The following is a 19,209-nucleotide window of genomic DNA, read 5'->3' on the forward strand; positions in this document are numbered from 1 at the left end:
TGTGTGTGTGTGTGTGTGTGTGTGTGTGTGTGTGTGTGTGTGTGTGTTTGTGAGTATGCTTTAGATGTCTCCTTGGTGACTAAGCAGTCCACACACAATTATTTGAAGCTCAGGAAAGATTTCATTATCTTCTGACTTTGTGTAAGTTGATGGAGCTGATTCTAGGACTCTTGCTTTTGATGGGCCTCTTGAACTAAGAACTATCCATCCCAAAGAAGTTACCAGAAGAAGGGGTAAGAGTTTGGAAAGTTGGTTAAAAGATACATTTCTATTAAACAGAAAGAGAAAGAATGAGTTCAAGAGATCTGTTGTCCAGCATGGAGACTATAGTTAATCAGGTATTCAGATAAGAAAATCACTAAGAAACTAGGTTTAGGTGAGCTCGCTCAAAAAAAAAAAAAAAAAAAAAAAGAATGAAAATTAATGCAAACGCTAATTATTTCTGTTTAGCCATTCCACAATGTATACATACTTCTAATAATTATTTTGTACACTATAAGAACATGTAGTTTTTGTTAAATGAACAAATAATAATAATACTAAAAAAACCAAAATAAAACAACAGCAACAACCCCCACCACCCTACACCACCAAAGAGGGGAAAAAAAAAAAAAACCTAGCTGGGTCAGAGGCAAGTTAAAGTTACGAAGTACTGCTGCCACCCTGTGGCTATATCAGGAAAAGCAGCTGGGCTTTTTTTTCTTCTCCACGGAGAGAGAATGATGTGGGTAGGGAGTTAAGTTGACTGGCTGCGGCGACACGAACTGGCTTACAGTGAAGTGAGCCCAGCCCATGACAATGAAGGTATCGCCAGGGTCAGGGGATTCTTGGTGATCTAGGCATGTCCTTCTATGTGTTCTTCACAGAGTAACTCATGTATGTGTCAGAAAGGAGCTGAGGATGGGGGCATTTCAGTGGATTCTTCCACTGTGTAGCCGGGTGGATAATCATATAAACTAAACACAATGGAGACTCTCACTTCCCTCCTTAGCTTGCTTTCTGTGGATAGAAAGACTTTGGAAAGCTCCCCAAAACCTGCCGAGTCTCAGCTAAGGAAGGACCAGCAGGTTCAGAAGACCAAATGGCACAAAACACACAGAGCTGGCAGATCTCTCACAATGCAAACAACCAGCAGAAAACAGAAAAGAAGCAGTCAGGGAGGTTACTCCATGACTGTCAGGTGCTGGAGAGTTTTCTGCTGACACCCTGACCAAGGCAACTTAGAGAAGAAAGAGTTTATTGGGGGCTTTATAGTCGCAGAGGGTGAGCCAGTGATCATCCTGGCAAGGATCATGGTAGCAGGCACTCGAGTAGAACCTGAGAGCTCATTCACAACCATTAGGGAGAGACAGAGACAGAGACAGAGAGACACAGAGAGCGCGCTAGCGAGCTTGGCTTGGTGTGGGCTTCTGAAACGTCAAAGCCTGATTCCAGTGACACACCTCCTTCAACAAAGCCATACCTCTAGATCATCCCCACCTAAATTCCACCAACTGGGGAGTAAGCATTCAAATATATGGCCATTCTCACTCAAACTAACAGTCACAGTGAAGGTAAACTATACATGGTACTTCACACTGGTGAAAATGAAGAAACAGAAGTGTTCATTCTCATATTAGCAAGATTTGCTTAAAATTCTTTTCTGCAAATAAAAATTTTGTGTATATGCTTTGAGCTTTATAAAGGACTGGGGATCATGACAGAGAACTTGAAGTGACACAAAGAAATGTAATAAAACACAAATTTAGTAGTAATCCTATTACTCAAATGGTCATCTTTCTAGACAGTTCTCTGTGCGCACACGTAAATATAAATGAGCATTTGCATATGCATACAAGCATGCATACACACATGTGCATGCATGTGCACACACAGACACACAGACACAAGCACACACACATGCTCACCCTTAGAAGATGCATTTGCTATGACAGCAAGCAACTTACTGCATTATCACTTTCAGCTACACAATTGCCACAGTGTAACATTTCTACGACGAATTCTGTTCCATTTCACTATATGTTTAAAATATTTAAGAAACTTAAATACCATATCAAAATACTTCTTATACAGCCCATTCTCTAACCGTTCAGTCCACATTTGTGCAACTTAGCTTTTATTCTGTGAGGTTGCTTAAACAAATGTTCAGATCTTTTAAGAAAAGGCTAGATGCTTAGCAGATCAGACTTTGGTGTATAAAACAAGATTCTAGAGTTTGATCCACTAGTTATGAAACCTGAGAGAGAAATATTCCATTAGCTGTACCACTCACCAAAGCCCACCTCAGCAAGGATGACAGCTCACAGAGCTTGGAATCCTGAGCACACTGCATGACCTACAGGCAGATCAACAGGTTGGAGAGCGTCTTTCCAGGTTGGTCTAAATCTCTTCCTGGCAGCTTAGCTTGTTTCTGCTTCTTCCAGAAAGCTGGAATGGTATGAAGTCTTTGCAGCTTGGCTTGAATGAGAGTCTTTTGCAGCTCAGCTTCTGCTCATCTGAGAGGGACACTCAGTTCTCATTGTTTACTCTGGCAGGGAGGGGCCTGACAATTCTAGTTTAATGGACTTCCTGAGCTATTTTTAGTCGTTTACCTTTCTATTTAATGAACTTTCTGCAGGATGGAATATTTCTATCTCAGAGGAAACTGTTATACAACAGGGCTTCATTTAAATGCTGAGTTTAATGAAATAACGTTTGCAAGAAAAAGGATAACCCAGTCCATTCCACTACCTGCCATCTCTGTCCACTCCCCCACCATATAGTTCTTTTGCAGTACATATTCCAGCTCCAGATAGACATTTGAATTATCTGAGATGCTCTATAACTGGGGATATTTTGGTGAATGACTTTGTTCATATATCTTGATGCATTAATGTATTATTCAGGGTTCTCTAGAGTAACAGAACTTACAGAATGAATCTATATACAGAAAGGGGATTTTTTTTTTTTTTTAGAATGACTTACAGGCTGTGGTCCAGCTCATCCAACAATAGCTGCCTATGAATGAATGGAAGGTCCAAGAATCCAGTAGTTATTCACAAGGTTGGATGTCTCAGCTGGTCTTCTGTATACACTGCATCCCAAAGAAGTAGGCTCTAATGCCAGTGATGGAACGGACTTGCTTATGAAGGCAAGAGCAAGCTGGCAAAGAAAGCTTCCTTCTTCTATGTCCTTTATAAAGGATGCCACCAGAAGTTGTGACCCAGATTAAAGGTGGGTCTTCCAAACTCAAAAATCTGGATAAGAAGTGAGTCTTCCCATTCTAAATGATTTAATTAAGCAAAAATCCCTAACAGGTGTGCCCAGTCATTTTTGGATTTTAGTTAATCCCAGATGTAAAGTTGATAACCAAAATAGCTATCATAACTAGAAAGATCTTTATTGCTCTTTACTTCCAGGTATTCTCACAACGCTTACCCTGGGAGAAGAGTGACTATAGACACTGACTGGAAGATATCTTACAAGAGAGAATTCTGTGAGTGTGGGCATCATGGCCAGGTGAAAGTAATGGGTGGCACAAAGCAGAAAAGTTCTTTCTCCCACTTCCACCATAATGCCCCCATCCTCAAGGTTCTGTGCTTGGAGGAGGAGTAGTTGAGAAGTAAGAAGAAAAGGAGGAAGAGGAGGAGGAGGAGGAGGAAAAGGAAGAGTGACCACTTGACAACAGATACTTTCAGAGTAAAGGTGTAAGCAGCCAATTTCATGAATAGGAGAGGGACTTCATAGTACCATCTGTGAATACCCATAAAACACCCACTGGTGTGAGAAAAAGTGATCCTAGATAGCATTCTTAATGTGATGATTTCAGCACACAGTGTTGAGCTGGGGAAACAAGGAGAACACACAGTGTGTAGTGTGGGCCTGTGCATACTAGTGCCTCATGGGAACCATACAAGAATTTTCTATGATAAGGCCACTAACATTCTAATTGTGGGGAGGCAGGCTACTCAGTCATAGAGAGGTTAGGTAAGTTGACCACAACTCTCTAACTGGTGCTAGGGCACAGAATTGCACCCAGATCTCACTGCTGGCACCTGGGAAAGGGACTTTCAATGAAGGATTGTCTAGATCATGTTGGCCAGTGTCCAGAGGCCTGTGAGAGATTGTCTTGATTGTCCCTCAGTTGATGTGGGAAAAACCATTCTAAAAGTGAGTGGCATGATTCCCTAGTTTTAGAGCCTGGCATGTGTAAAAGTAGAGAAAGCTAGCCGAGTTCTGAGTAATCATGCAGTCCCTTCTCTCTGTTCTCAACTGTGGATATGATGTAACTGTTTTAAAATTCTGCCTTTTGAATGCCTTAGTTACAGACTGTAATCTAGAATTGTGAGCTAAAATAGCCCTCATACCCCTAAAGTGTTTTTGTAGGGATAATTTGTCACAAAAACAGGACTTAAACTAGACACCCTTGCTCTGAGGTGCTCCTCTTCTGGGAATGGACAGCTACTAAGTTCTCTGCCTCCCCAGCATGTGGATGGTCACCTTTGACTAACCAGCCTCCACTGTGTAATCCGATCTATTTGATCTCTTATTGTACGTATAGCTGATTGTTTCTGTTTCTCTAGGAGACCCTGACTAACCTACTTGATTTTCTGAGAAGAGGTGAATTGAAATACTGGAACTGACCTCCACATAGGTACTTTCTTGCAGGAAAGAGACTTCGAGTACGTCTTCCTGATGAGTCACAGGCTGCTGGCTGAGCACAGCATCCATTTAGCCTTGCTCCAAACTGATCCAGGTCCTATGACATCTGGGGTTGGCTGGCTTTCTCTGAAAACTTCGTACTTCTGTGCTTGCTGAGGAGTTTTGTTCACTGAATTCAATTTCTTTCACAGCACTCCTCAGTCTTTTCTGAGGAGAATTGCCTCCCTTAAAGTTGTCACATCTCCTAAAGAATTGATTGGAAGAGTTTTGCCATTACTAATTTTATTCTGGAACATTAAAACTCCCAAGGGCCAGGAGATATTATTTAAGTATGCGTGCATGTATACCTCCCCTATATTACACTGTTATTTTTGGTGAATGTTTTCAAGAAATTTGTTCTCAGCCTAGGAGGTTTACCCATGGCAATGATGAATCCTCTGATAGTCTGTCTGGCAGGAACCTGGTGACAATTATTAATGTAAATGCATCTTTTTGGGAAATGCCCCTGTGGATTCCCTTCATTTTCTTGTTTCTCTTGAAGTCAGTGAATCACCCTTCAAAATTCTCTCCGTTGAGGGCTTTGTTCTGAATATCTTGATCTTTAGATGTTAATATCTTCCATTCTGGTTAATCCTATTAGTAAAGGCTCTTCTTTTTTTTCTTTCCATAGTTGGAATTGAACCCAGGCATGTGTATTGGGTAAGCACTCGGCCATTGAGCAAAATCTTTAGCCTGTTTTTTTTCACTTTAGTATTATTTTTTTTTTTTTAAGTTGAGACTTGAGACAATGTCTCACTAAACTGACCCTGCTAACTCTCCCAGGCCGGACTGGAAGTTCTGATCTTTATACCTCAGCTTCTCAAGTAGCTAGAATTATAGACCTATTCCCCCGGACCCAGCTCCAAGGCAATTTTTTCAGTTAATTATGTTCTAATTGTGGAATGTTTTAATCTAGATTCAAATTCTGGGTTTTTTTTTCTCTAAATTTATGCTCTGAGGAATAATTTTTAGACATTGTATATTGGTCAACCTCTTTCAATGTGAAATTACTGCTTAGAGAATTGAGTCCTAGTTACATTTGTACATTGATAACATACCATTGACATCACTTGAGGAATGTGCTTTCAAACAACCTTCCAAATCTCTCTCTCTCACACACACACAGGCTCAAGCACACACCCACACTCATGCATTTAGGACAGGAGTATCCAGTTCTTTGTATAAGCACCCCAGATCTCCAGGACTAATTACCTTGTTGTTAACTCATTTTGCAGCAAGTGGTTTTTGAGCGGTCTCATAAACATGTAGCCTATGCACTGTTTGTAACACAAATGGCTGTAGGAAATCTCTCTCTCAACTTTTTCATGAAATCAATTCCAACTGGCCATTTCTATGGTCTGAATTCCACCCCCACCCCATTCAAATGTTGAAACTCAGTCCTCAATGCAATAGCAAGAGATGGAGCCTCCAGAAGGCAGTTTGGGCATGAGGGTTCTGCCCTTATCAATGCAGTTAGCAATATCTTTATAAAAATCATGTAAAGAAATGCAATTGCTCTGCCTGCCTGAGGACATGCAGAAGGCCCCATCCATGAAGACTACATGTACTGGACATGAAATATGCCAGGGGATTAAGGTTGGGCCCCCTAGCCTGTAAAACTATAAGCAATAGATGATTACTTTTCATAAATTTCCCTGTCTCAGATATTTTGTCACAGGAACCAAAACACTATTGTCCCCAAGGCTTTTCACTGGCTGATTCCATCTGTAGAACTTATTTCCTCTAGTGTAATTCTTGCAAAGCCTCAATTTAAGCTACTTGTAGCCATGTAGCTCATTTTCTCAGACAACAATCTGGAGGTGTTTCAGCCTGGCCCAGTAGGGTCTTAGAATATATTCTCTTTGGTGACATTTGTTGCTGGGATAACTGCAGTTTGGTTGACTAGGGTGGCATCATTAGAGCCAATGGTTCTTCATTAATTTTCACTTCCTGGGCATTGTATCCAGAGTCATTTTTTTGTGTCTTTAAAACAAGATTTTGGGGTATGCTTTTAATCCCAGTAATCAGAAGGCAGAGGCAGGGAGTGAGTTTGAGGCTGTAGAGTTCTTGATCTATGGAGCAAGTTACAGGACAGCCAAGGTTCCACAGAAACCCTGTCTAGAAAAAATAACCAAAAATCTCAAGACTTAAAAAATATGTGCATGTATATACATATTTGTGTAAGCATGTACATGTGAGTGCAGGTGCCTGTGAAGGCCAGGGATGTTGTATTCCCTGGAGTTGGAATTACAGGGAGTTGTAAGCTTCCCAATGTGCGTGCCCAGAATTGAGCTCAGATCCTCTGAAAGATTAGTATGTACTGTTACCCTCTGAGCTGTCTCTGCAGCCAGTTCTTTTTCTGGTGTCTTTTTGTGGAACAATTTGCCTAACAAATATTACCAGTAAACTGTACATTTTCTGATTTGCTTCCCAGTGATGAGGATCCAGCCCAGGGTCTTATTTTTTGCTACACAAGTGCTGTCCACTGAACCACAGCATGAGCCCTCTGATACTCTAATGGTTCTACCCTGCTTTGACTAAACTTTCCTACACGTGGGAGTTGTCTGGGCAGTGTTAGGTTTGGGTCCTGTCATTTGCTTTGTGGAGATGATCCTTTTGAAGATAATGGCTGAAAAATGTCCTGGCTAATGCTTTTGGAATTACTGTCTTTTGACCAGGACTTGAGAGGACTTCAGATCCAGGAGTTCCAATGTAGAGCAGTGCAGCTCTTGACTTTGCTCCTGGGTCTGGTTTCATGGGACTGTTATAGGAAGTCTCTTTCCTCTGTGGCATTTGCCTTTTGTTGAAAGACATTGTAGAGACTTTTCTTTTCGAACAAATGGACTCAAAAAGGAAATTAGGGAGATCTGGCATTTTCTTTCATGTCTTGTGGCCTGTGCAGTCAGCCATGCAGCAGGAACTGAGGGCTCAAACATCTGACCATCTTTGTATACAGATCATGTACTTTAATATTGCCTGGAAACACTACTCATCTTACTTTCTTTGCTGACAGGCATCTCCAGACCTTCGTATGTGCCCTCTGAGCCTCTTGGGCAGTTCCTCTAAGCATGTCCTTGTACTCTTGCATGCTCCTTGTTCCTGGTCTGAGATGTGGTGTGTTCCACCTGCCTGTTTATGGCATCTGTTCCTCTGTACCAGGAATTTTGTAATAGTTGCTAGACACCTTGTGCATGCTCATCTCTCTTCTCTGTCACAGCCTCCATGAGAGGTGGACACTGTAGGCAGACAGCTGGCAAGCGCAAGAACAGGGGAGTGAGGGAAACACTACAATCTCTCCAGCGTGCCTACAAGAGCTAGGCAAGCTTACAGGAACTAAAACACATAATGCTGTCATCCAGAGATAGCTGAAAAAGACTGCCTCAGCTACTTTTAGAAAGAATGTGCCTTTCTGATGGGGCCTTGACAATGACCTCAAAGCACTGCTTGAAGGAGGAAGAAGCTTGGCCATTTTACTTTACAGTGCTCAGTCCCTGGGCAAGTAAAACTCTGAGACTGTTACAAATTGAATGGCTGTCCTGACAACAGATATAAGTGCACAGTCAGTGGTTGCTGCTGAGGCACACGTCTGAGGGTGACCCACAGAACTTAAGTAAATAGTATATATATATACTTATATATATATATATTGTATATAAATAGTATATAAATATATATATATTTATATATATATATATAGTGGGTATATATATATATATATATATATATATATATATATATATATACCCACAAACATAGAAGAAATACCCTACTGTATGTCCAAGCCATGTGGGACATGTATTGCTCTAGACTAGGAATTTGCACAGTACAATCTATCTATCTATCTATCTATCTATCTATCTATCTATCTATCTATCTATATGGATTTGTACATATATGTGTATACATACACACACATCCCTAAACACAGAGCATGTACAGTAAAAATATGTTACAAAAGATCAAAACCTGGTACACCTATACAGGACTTTTTCCATCAAGGGAGCTTGCAAAGCTGGGCATTGCTTTCAGGGAGTGAGTATTCACTGACCATAAAGGACATGGCTATGCCGTTACTGGAGATATTACAAACAGCTACATGGAGGCTACATTGTTTTCTCTCTTTAATAATAAATCTAGTCTAATGTTTTTTTTTTTTCTTTGTAGATTTCCAAAAACATATTTTGTTTTGTTTTGTTTTGTGTTGTTCTCTGTTTGGCGGGGCCCTGCATCTTGGCTGGGGTCCTGGAGCTCAGAGAATGGGGGTTCTGTTTCTCTCAGGGACACCTAGAGCACCTTAGGATGAGGTCCAAATGCATTAAACTGGGGTGTGGAAAAGGTTTTCCACAGAGTGTTACAGTTTAGGTCTTTTAGCATGAGATTACTGGTGGCAATGGAAACTTCAATGATCTAAAGCCTATGGCAATACCAACATGTTAGAGCTCTTCTTGGTCAAGCTGCTGTGCTGGGCACAGCAGAGGTGTGGGCCAAGGCCCATGCCTGGTCGGCTTGCAGCCAAGACACAGGTCTGGTGAGCCCCAGGCCTAGTGAGTCCCAGGTCCAGTGGGAAGGAGAGCAGGCCCCTTGAGATGTCCTTTATTTGTGTAATCAAGGGCAATATAAACCCTGGGCAGAGGGGGTGATTTCGAGGGTGAATGTGTCTGATTCCCTGGGCTCTGGGAGTCAGGGATGTTTAATGGTCCTATTACAAGAAGGAAAATGTGTTACTTAATTATCTTATGGTGGGTGTGGGGGATCTCCAAGAATAATTGAAGGTCACTGCTAGACTAAGATTCTTAACAGGGTGGGGCATTTCTAGGATTCATAGATGCTTGCTAGAGCAATTTCCTTATCAGGGAAGGGTCTGGCCTGTTATCTTCCCTGAGGGCTATGTGACACTCCTTACAAGACCTGGGGTCACCCAGATCTGGGGAGACTTTTAAAATCCTCTTTGAGAAAAGAGAGTCTATCATCATAGTGCAAATAAATGGCTATCCAGAGACAGCTTACTCTCTATGTAGCTCAGGCTGGCCTGGAACTCACCATATAACTTAAGCTGGTCTCAAATTCAAGATCCTTCTCCCTCAACTTTGTAAACACATGTTCAGATAATGAAAGGGTTAGACTAACTTTGTAACCTGTATGTCTTCTAAAGCCTATAGTTTTGAGCTTTAGGTTCAGGTTAAGCTAAAGCCTCTTAGTACCTTTCCAGAGAATGGAAAAATGTGACCCTATCTGTGAGGACAGATAGAAAAAAAGGCAAGCAAGCAATGACCTTCACTTAGCAAAAGAAGGACCAGACCTTTGTCTTTGAGATAGCGTTTCTTAGCAACGAACCTAGACTTCTTCTGAGTAGCTTTTGACCTCCAGCCAAAAGTCTGCAGCCCCTAATCTTCAAGGATGAGCTAACCACTCCCACCTTCAATTGCAGCTGCATCCACACTTGGCAGGACTGGCCAAGCTTGAGCACCTAAGACTAACCAATTATCTTACTTTATAGCTTCCTCATCCAATCCTAAATTGCCAAGACTGCAACTTCAAATCTCCTGAAATTTTTCTTTTAAAAACCTAAAGGCCTTTGTCTCCGGGTGCCACTCTTTGCTGACCGGCAGGGGTGACCCCATTGTGCGATGGTTAATAAACCTCTTGCTTTTGCAATGAGTCTTGGTCTGGGGGAGTTTCTGGGAAGGGCACGATCTTGAACTCCTGAGCTGTGAGACCCTAGGTCTTACAATAACATCTGTCTCTATTTTATTTTGTTGCAATAGCTATAATTTCAGCAATGATATTGAAAAGGAGTGGTGAGAAGGGATATCATTCCCTTGCTCATTATTTTAATGAGAAATCTACTGTGTTTCACCATTAATATTAGCTAAGTCAGTTGTGGAGCACTTAAACAGTTGAGGCAGAAAGATAGTCTGAGGCCAGCCCAAGCTATATAGATAAATTCTATCAGAATACATGCACCCCCACACACACCAAAACTCTCTGCAGAATACTTTTTATAGAATATTTTTTATAGAAAGTAGAGGGGACTAGTTGGAAAGAGGAAGGGAATCAGCTGGAGTTGGAGGAGGTAAAATGGCGTAACAGGAGATAAATACAGTCAAAATACATTATGAAAATGTCATAATGAAACCCATTCTTGTGATAATTAGTGTATTCTAATAAAAAGTTAAAAAGGGTCTCTGCATACCATTTCAAGTAAATCAGACTTTAAGGATGGGTACCACATGCTAGTTGATAGATCTTTGGCAACATTACAGAGTGAGGAGGCTGAATTATAATCTCTAAACTTTAACCAGGAATGTAAAGGTAATATTTTAACTTGAATACCTGGTTAATAAGTAGCATGGGTTGGAAAAATTAGTTTTTATTCTTGAAGCTCACAAGGTAGCAACATTTCTCAGTAAAAAGCTTCATGCAGTTCTGTGGGAATTTAGCTTTTCCAACCTCAGACTGGGCTCTCCTTATTTCCATTTCATAGTCTCCCAAGCAGCCTGCACTGAGTGAGTTCCCAGTTTTTCCCAGTGTGTATATCCATCTGCTCTTTGTTTTTGGGTGATTTTCCCCAGGGTGCTCTGCTGGTCCAATCTCCCTTCTCCATCCATCTATTCATACTTCAGCTCACTGGGACTTTGATCATCATTGCTCAGTGAAAGCTCCTCCAGTGCATAAGTGTCACTGACTCTGGTCACTGAATTCCTCATGTACTAGTTTACACTCATAGTCATAGCCCTTTGCTTTATGAAAAGCTTCCTGTTTAGTGAAGAACTCTGAGATGGCCTTGGGGTTCTTACTCCCTGGTGTATGTCTGTATTTAAGGTATGTGTGCAGAGCTGGTGAACAGCACGGGGTACCATGACCATGACTGAGCTATAATCAATTGACTTTGAGTTCAAGTGAAATTACTGGGCTAGGGACAGCTCAGTCAGTATGCTCAGTATGCATGAAGCCCTGGGTTTGATTCCTTAGCACTTCAAAAAATGGTTACAGTGGTTCATGCAAAGCATTCAGTAGGTGGAAGCAAGAGTATAAACAGTTTAAGATCATCTTCTTTGCACAGTGAGTTCAAGTTCATCTGGTGATACATCAGATCCTATCTCAAAAAGAAGAAAAGGGTAAGTGTGAGAAGTGGAACCTCAAGTCTCCTGTAGGATGGTTGCTATGTACGACATTACAGTTCCATCTCAAGACTCTGTAAACTCCTTGGTCCTATCACCTAAGAAACCCCAATGTATATAGTCCTAAGCTGCTAGGTTGTGTGTATTTGTTACTCAGTGAAAGAAAGTAAATATTCCCAGTCTTTTGTATTAAGACAGTAGACCTGTTCTAACTCCTAGATGTCCCAGTGTAACCCTGGTTCTTACTCCTAGAGGCTGAACATACCTGCTGGTCCTTGAATGCTAGTTCTACAGGTAGCTTACTAATGGAAGGTGTCTTAGGCTTTCTATTGATATGATGAAATGTCATGACCAAAGCAACTTGGGGAAGAAAGAGCTTATTTGGCATACATTTTCATATTACTGTTCATTATCGAAGGTAGTTCAGGACAGAAACTCAAACAAAGTAGGAATCTGGAGGCAGGAAGTGATGCAGAGGCAATGCTGAGGTGCCCAACCTGCTTTCTTATAGAACCTGGGACCACCAGCCCAGGGATGGGACCACCTAAAATAAGCTAGGTCCTGCCCATCAGCTGGATGTTATGGAGTCATTTTCTCAATTGGGGGTTCCCTCTTTTTAGATAACTCTAGCTTGAGTCATGTTGACATAACACTATCAAGCACAGAAGGCATAGCTTGAAAATCATATTGAGGACTATTCATAAGATCATTGTAACTCAAACTTGGCTTTGCACTACCACCAAGCAGTACCATTTTGTTTTGTTTTGCTTCAATTAGCATAAATAAAACTAAAAGCAAAATGTAATGTTTTTCTAGGATAATCTCACAGTAGTTTTCTTTATCATTTGCAAGGGTAAGAACCATACAAAACGGTGGTCAATGGAAATTATTACTTTGAAATAGAGTGTATATAGGATTTGTAATTATTTGTAAAAAATGCCACACTTTTATCAGAATTCTATTATACAATTCCAAATTATGTTTGGCAGAACCATATCTAAGAATGGATCTGTGAGATGGTTTAGTATGGTAAAAGTGCTTCCCAAGACAACCTGACAACCTGAGTTCCATCCCTAGATCCCACATGGTAAAATGGGAGAACCTGAAAGTTGTTTTCTGATAGCTACATGTGTGCTGTGGTTCATGCATCACACACATATACACATACAATATACATATATATAAATATAATATATATATACATATATATACACACACATTTATAATTATATTACATAGGTACCCTTTCTCTCTTCCTCCCTCTCTCTTCCTCCCCCCCCCCATCCTGAGGCTCCTTCAGGTGAACAGAAATTCTTCATCGTGCTCTAGCATCTTACAGAGAAGCCTGGGCTGGAGTCTTTGATCTTTCTTGGGGTTGGGGTTGGGACTATATCTCAGGGCTGTTATCTTTTGTGGTGTTCCCATGCCTGTCTCTTTCATAGGACCATATGCTCAACACATCATACTTTCTTCTATCCTATACTGAAGGAAAAACTACTCCTGGGACCCAAGCAAAAAGCATGGGTAACCTTCTTGAATGACCCACATTCCTAGTCTTTTTATTTTGTCAGCAATGAATCCCCTTCAGTTTCCTTTTTGTTTCTCCCATACACAAGGCACCACAATGCATGATTAAATATTTACATTCTATGCATTCCATATTAGGGTAGAATGTTGATCAGCTTTAAGAAGGAAGGAAATTCTGATCCATGTTATAGCATGAGTGACTCTGAGGACATAGTATGACAAATAAAAGCTCTAAATCTCAGCCATTAGAACATCAAGGATAGCTACAGAATTCTAAGTGAAATCAGACTCAGACACACAGACACACACAGGTACACAGACACACACATACACATGCATGCCTGCACACGCCTCCCCTGATATATGATTCCATTTATGTGAGGTACTTGGAATAGTCAAAACAACCCAGACAACATAGAATGATGGATTCTAGGGCTTGGGGGATGGGAAATAGTTATTATTTAATGGGGCAGAGTTTCAGTCTTACAAGGTAAAGGAAGAGTTTGGATGCTGGGCGGTTGGAATAATTGTACAATATGAATGTGTTAAGGTCACTAAATTAAATTTTATGTCATGTGCTTTATCACAATAAAAAAAATGGAAACATTTTCTGAAGTGGTGACATAAGAGTGAAGAAAACAGCCATTATTAATGCCTCGGGCAGCCTCTAGGACATATGTAAGGATTACCAGAACCCTGACTGCAAAGCACAGCTTGAGTTAAGATGAGCGCAAGAGGGTAGTGTGTTTTCACTAGGTAATGTTGGGAGGAAAGAGCCTCATCAATTTGATGCTATTGTATTTAATTCTTGTTCCAATCGCTGATTCAAACTTCATACGATGAAAGGTATTTATGGCAGAAGAGAGCATCTTTAGACATCCTTCCCAGTCTCAGAAATCTGAGCTGCAGTGAGGGCTCCTCTTGCAGGCCATTTTTTTTTTTTTTTTTTTTCAGGAGGGAAGAGCCCGTTGAGGCATTTTCACAATCACACCGGAGACACCTGGTTGAGATCCCTGTCTCATAGTCTCCTCCTCAAGGGGTGCTGTGTCTTCCTGCAGGTCGGGGGCCTTGAATGAGGAAATAGCTTTGGGGGGAAGTTCCTAAAGAGAAAACACAAAGGAAAGAAGGTGTCTGTAGAGATTAAACATGGGAGTAGCAAGAGCACACAACTGCTATTTTAATGCCAGACACCGACAAAGAACAAAGCTGAAATCAACCTGCTGAAAAGAACCATGAGATCAAACCCACTGAGATCGAAGTGGAACCCCAAGGAGTCAACAGGCTTCAGGGATAGAACCTACCATAGGGCATTCTAGACTCCCTACAAAACATCAACTGTGATGTCCTGCACACACACAGACATTACTAGACAGATGAGGAAGGGAAGAAAACAGGAGCCATTGACTCCAGAATGTCACAGAGGATGGGAACAACAGACAGGGACTTAAAATAGTCATTAAGTATTTTCAAAATTGTAAGGGGGAAACACAGACATAATAAGTGAAAATTAAAGTAGATAGACAAGAAAATAGAAAAATGCCTCAAAAAATAGTATGGGGGCTAGAAAGATGGCTTAGTAGTTAAGAGAACTTGCTGCTCTTACAGAAGACCTAGGTTTGGTTCCCATTACCCTTACGGACATAAACAACTGTCTGTAATTCTAGTTGCAGGGGATCCAATACCCTCTTCTGGTATCCATGAGCCCTGTATGCACATGGCACACTTATACACATGCATACAAACACTCATACACATGAAATAAAAATAAATCTTAAAAAACAAAAACAAAACCCAATACGGATGGCACCCGAGATTGACCTCTGGCTTCCAGATGTATGCATACATGCATAGCGCCCCCTCCAAAAGAAAATCATCATGGGAATTTCTAAATAGAAAGTTGGCCATGGCAGAAGAAAGGCATAAACTTGACAGCAAATCAAGGCATAAACTTGAAGCTGACTAGGTGCTGAGAGTAAGTGGCTTGACTGGTTAGTGCTCAGCCCTAAATGGGACATCTTTGTCACTTCCTCCAAAGCAGCGGAGAATCGTAGAAAGCACATTAGATCAGAAAGAAGGGATGGAACACTGAAGAACACTGTCTTCTGCGCATGGCATGCTCCAACAAACAATGATGAGAAGGCTGAAGAGACTGTTTTGTGGGTGAGAAGCAAGCGAGTGTTCAACTGAGCAATCCTTCATCCATGAATAAGGTGGAGAGTAATTGAGGAAGACTCCTGACATCAGCCTGAGGTTTACACAACGGCACACTCATGTGTACATATGTGCAGACATGTACCACACACAAACATGTCCTATATACATATGAACACATGTGCACACACAAATACAGCCCTTGCAAAAACCAAAGAAACCAGAGCGTCAGTGATAAGGGCAGTGATGTCTAACTGTCAAATGTCTATGTTACAGTTTGTGTTATAGCTCCTGGGTAAGAAGCCTTGGAACTGAAGCTTGATGGGCTGCTTCTGCCTAGTCTTTGCATAGAAGTTTCAGAAGTCCACTCTACAATGGACCACACAGGTCATAGCAGAAGTCTTGTGATGCACCTGCCCACATGATCTCTGAAACCTTTCTAACTTCACAGGGCTGAATCTACACAGCAAATACTTGTGGTGAGTCTAAGAAAAGATTTTCTAAGATATTCTTGTAGTTCAGATCTACATAAATAATAGGGATGCTTTTTGATTAGAGTCCCTCTGCTTAATAAATGGAAACCAATTGAAGACCATGTTTGCAAACTCCCTCATGAGCACCTTCTCCATCAGTTCTGATGTGGATATGATTTCTGTCCCACTGGGAAATCAGTTTCTGCTCCTCTTTTGACACATCTAATCTACTACTAGCAATATCTAGTCTGAGAAACTCACAGACTTAGATACAAGCAAAGACAGTTTTAAGAGATACAATTGGACACAGTGTCTCACGTGTCTGGCACTCGGGAGGCTGAGGCTGCGGGCTATCTTGGGCTATATTGAGAGTTCCAGGCCAGCCAGAGCCATACAATAGAACCCTGTTTCAAAAAAATTCCAAAACTGAAACAAACAACAAACACTCAACAAACCCAAACCAACCAAAGGGAGGGGAAAAAAAAAAAAAGAAAAATCTTGCAAGAAAGTACATATAAGGTTGGGCAGTTGTGATGGCACCCACCCTTATTCCCAGCAGAAGCAGGTGTATTTCTGTGAGTTCGAGGCCAGCTTGGTCTACAAAGCACATCCAGAACAGCCAGTGCTACTGAGAGACCAAAAGATTAAAAATTAGCAGCTATTATTAATTAAGGCCTGAACTAGGTGGGTGGGGAAGTCCAGTAATACCCTGAGGGGAAGGACTGTCTTACTGCATTCTTTCCCCACCCACTAGAGATACAGTTGTTAGATACAGTTGCCTGGCCCATCCCCCTAGGGAGGGACACCAGGTCATTAATGGTCTGGGGTCCTTCCTATAGCCAATCAATTAAAAATAGAGCATTTTGACCAATAGATGCTTGCCAGGCAGGAATCGCCCCTGCCTTCGGCATGCTGGGATGGACCAGAATCTTTAAACTACCCAACTAACCTGGGCACGGGGGCTCTCACTGCTTCGGTGGTGGGGGGAGGGGTGAGCCCAAGCTGCAGCTTGTAAAGATTTATAATAAAAAGAACCTCATATATTTACAGCGAGTATGTTTATTCCTGGTCTTTTGGGGTTCGTGAACTGGGCAGAACACTACACAGAGAAACCCTGTTTAAAAAAAATTTAAAAAGGTGCATAAATGGCATCAGGTAAACCAGCAAGTCAGCTGAAATATTACCAAACTTATCCTAGCCCTCAGACCAAGTTTCCCACTATTAGTGACACAAAATTTGAAGGTGACCAATAGCAAACAGTAATTTGAAATCCACACCAAGTCATCCATGAACCATAACCTGCAGGCTGTCTTATTTGCTGGCCCCTCCCCAGCACCTCTTTTCCTAATCTTTTCAAATTTGATTTGGGCCCTAGCTCACACCCCAGGCAGGAGGTAATTCAGGTATACAATCCTTTCAGCTTGGTTCAGTCCCACACTGTTCTCATTCCAAGGGAATCCATGTCTGTGGCTACAGCTGGCCTATAAACACTTTTCCAAAAAAAGCTTGCATAGTCTGGCTCTTATGTCCCCCCTCCCCTTACAGGGCCTTCCTCCTATTTGGGAAAAGAATAGCACACTTTTTGTTTATGTTACCCTTGCTACAGGGTGCAAAAACCTGAGTGATGGAACACGAAGGGCTAATTTACAATGTTTGTAAGTATAAGCAAAGCTTTCTTTATTAATGCAGCATGAAAGAAGGTGCTGTTCAGGTCCGGCTTTACCTTCCCATATTTCTATTCGCAAGAAAACAGTGTTGTGAAATGACTGGCCTGGACAGCAAGTAATGAGTAATTTGCTTAATGGGCCTCATCTCTTCCATCTCAGCTGTTCAAAGAATGAACCCTGGAGGGCGAGAACCCTTTCGCGCATGTCCAACCTTCAGATATTGCAAAGTGTGGCCAACTACAAAGTTTAAGTATGAGTGTTGCTGGATAATTTGATCCCATTGTGAACACTGAAATTGTGAACTGTAAAAACCACTTTTGTTTGGTTTGGTTCAGCCCTAAAACACACCTTTAACCTAACTGCTTTATGCTAATTGTAAACAGGTGATTGTGGTGTGGCTCAGCCCTAGCACACACATTTAATCCAAGAGCTTTCTGTACATAGAATTTAATAAAGTTAGCCCTTGGTCAAGAGGTGGAGCAAAAACCAGCTGTCAGGGATTAAGTAGAAAGGAGGGACATTGAGTTGAAGGGTATTTAAGACGGTGTGAAGAAGAAGGCACTTTAGTTCTTTGGCTTTTTTGCACATTGGCTTTCAGCTTTTGGCTTTTTTGGCTTTTTCCTTTGGAACATGAGCTGAGTAGGAAGGTCAGCTGGGTGCTTTCTCTGGCTGCTCTCTGAGCTAGCAGGTTTTCACACTAGCATCTGGCTCTTGAGCCTTTACTGGTAAAATTGAACATTTGGGATTTTCATTCTTTAAAAAAAAAAACACACACACACACACAAGACCTGCACAGTGGGTTACACAAAAATATATTGTAACATATCCAACCATATTCAGAGCTAACTTGGAGTGTGTGGATTGGACTCATGTGATTGTCAAAGAGTACTATCAAACAAACTTCCTGGTGGAATTGGTAGACTGTGATTGTGATTCTTAGCACTTGGGAGGCTGAGGCAAGTAGATCACAGTGAGTTCCTGAGCTACATAGTGAATCCTTCTTTATGTCCCTGTTACTTCCCTCTCTCCCTCTCCCTTTTCCTCTCTCCCTTTTTCTCTCTTCTCTCATTGTAGGGGATTGAACCTAGCACTTGCACATATTTGAGCCACAGTCTCAGCTCTACTTTCAGATTTTTATTTGCCCGGGCTGGCCTTGAACGCGACATGTAGCCTAGGCCTCTAAACCAGGTATATCTTCCCTTTAATTTGTTGACAAGACACGCAGGCTTACAAGCAAGCCTACTGGCTGTGAGAGTGTGTTAGAGTACTGAGAATCTTAGCATCAAATATAAATTAGCTTGGTGTCCTCAAAACTGGCTTTGGGAACCAGCAAAGCTGCCGAATGTCGAGGACCTCACAAAAGATGTTAAGGAATATTGATTATTAAGGTGTCTGGTGTCGGGCTGCAGAGGTGGCTCAGAGGTTAAGAACACTGGCTGTTCTTCCAAAGATCCTGAGTTCAACTCCCAGCAACCACATGGTGGCTCATAACTATCAATAGTGAGGTCTAGTGCCCTCTTCTGGCCTGCAGGCAGAAGTCTACACACACACACACACACACACACACACACACACACACACACACACACA

The 19,209-nt window shown here is 41.6% G+C and overlaps 1 protein-coding gene across 3 annotated transcripts in view; it reads right to left on the reverse strand.

The window, feature by feature from the left end:
* Positions 1-13,725: 13,725 nt before the first annotated feature.
* The window catches only part of Dydc2 (DPY30 domain containing 2), a 13,998-nt gene continuing 8,514 nt past the window's right edge, over positions 13,726-19,209 (reverse strand). For 2 of the 3 annotated variants that reach the window (XM_055597842.1, XM_055597840.1), the window contains exon 4: positions 13,726-14,428. In XM_055597842.1, the coding sequence (XP_055453817.1) occupies positions 14,279-14,428 (150 nt within the window). In that variant the 3' untranslated portion in view covers positions 13,726-14,278. The remainder of the gene's footprint in view (positions 14,429-19,209) is intronic. The other variant, XM_055597841.1, reaches the window with a different exon arrangement.

This window comes from Psammomys obesus, unplaced genomic scaffold, assembly GCF_907164565.1.
Source record: "Psammomys obesus unplaced genomic scaffold, mPsaObe1.curated_primary_1811, whole genome shotgun sequence".
Classification (NCBI taxonomy): domain Eukaryota; kingdom Metazoa; phylum Chordata; class Mammalia; order Rodentia; family Muridae; genus Psammomys; species Psammomys obesus.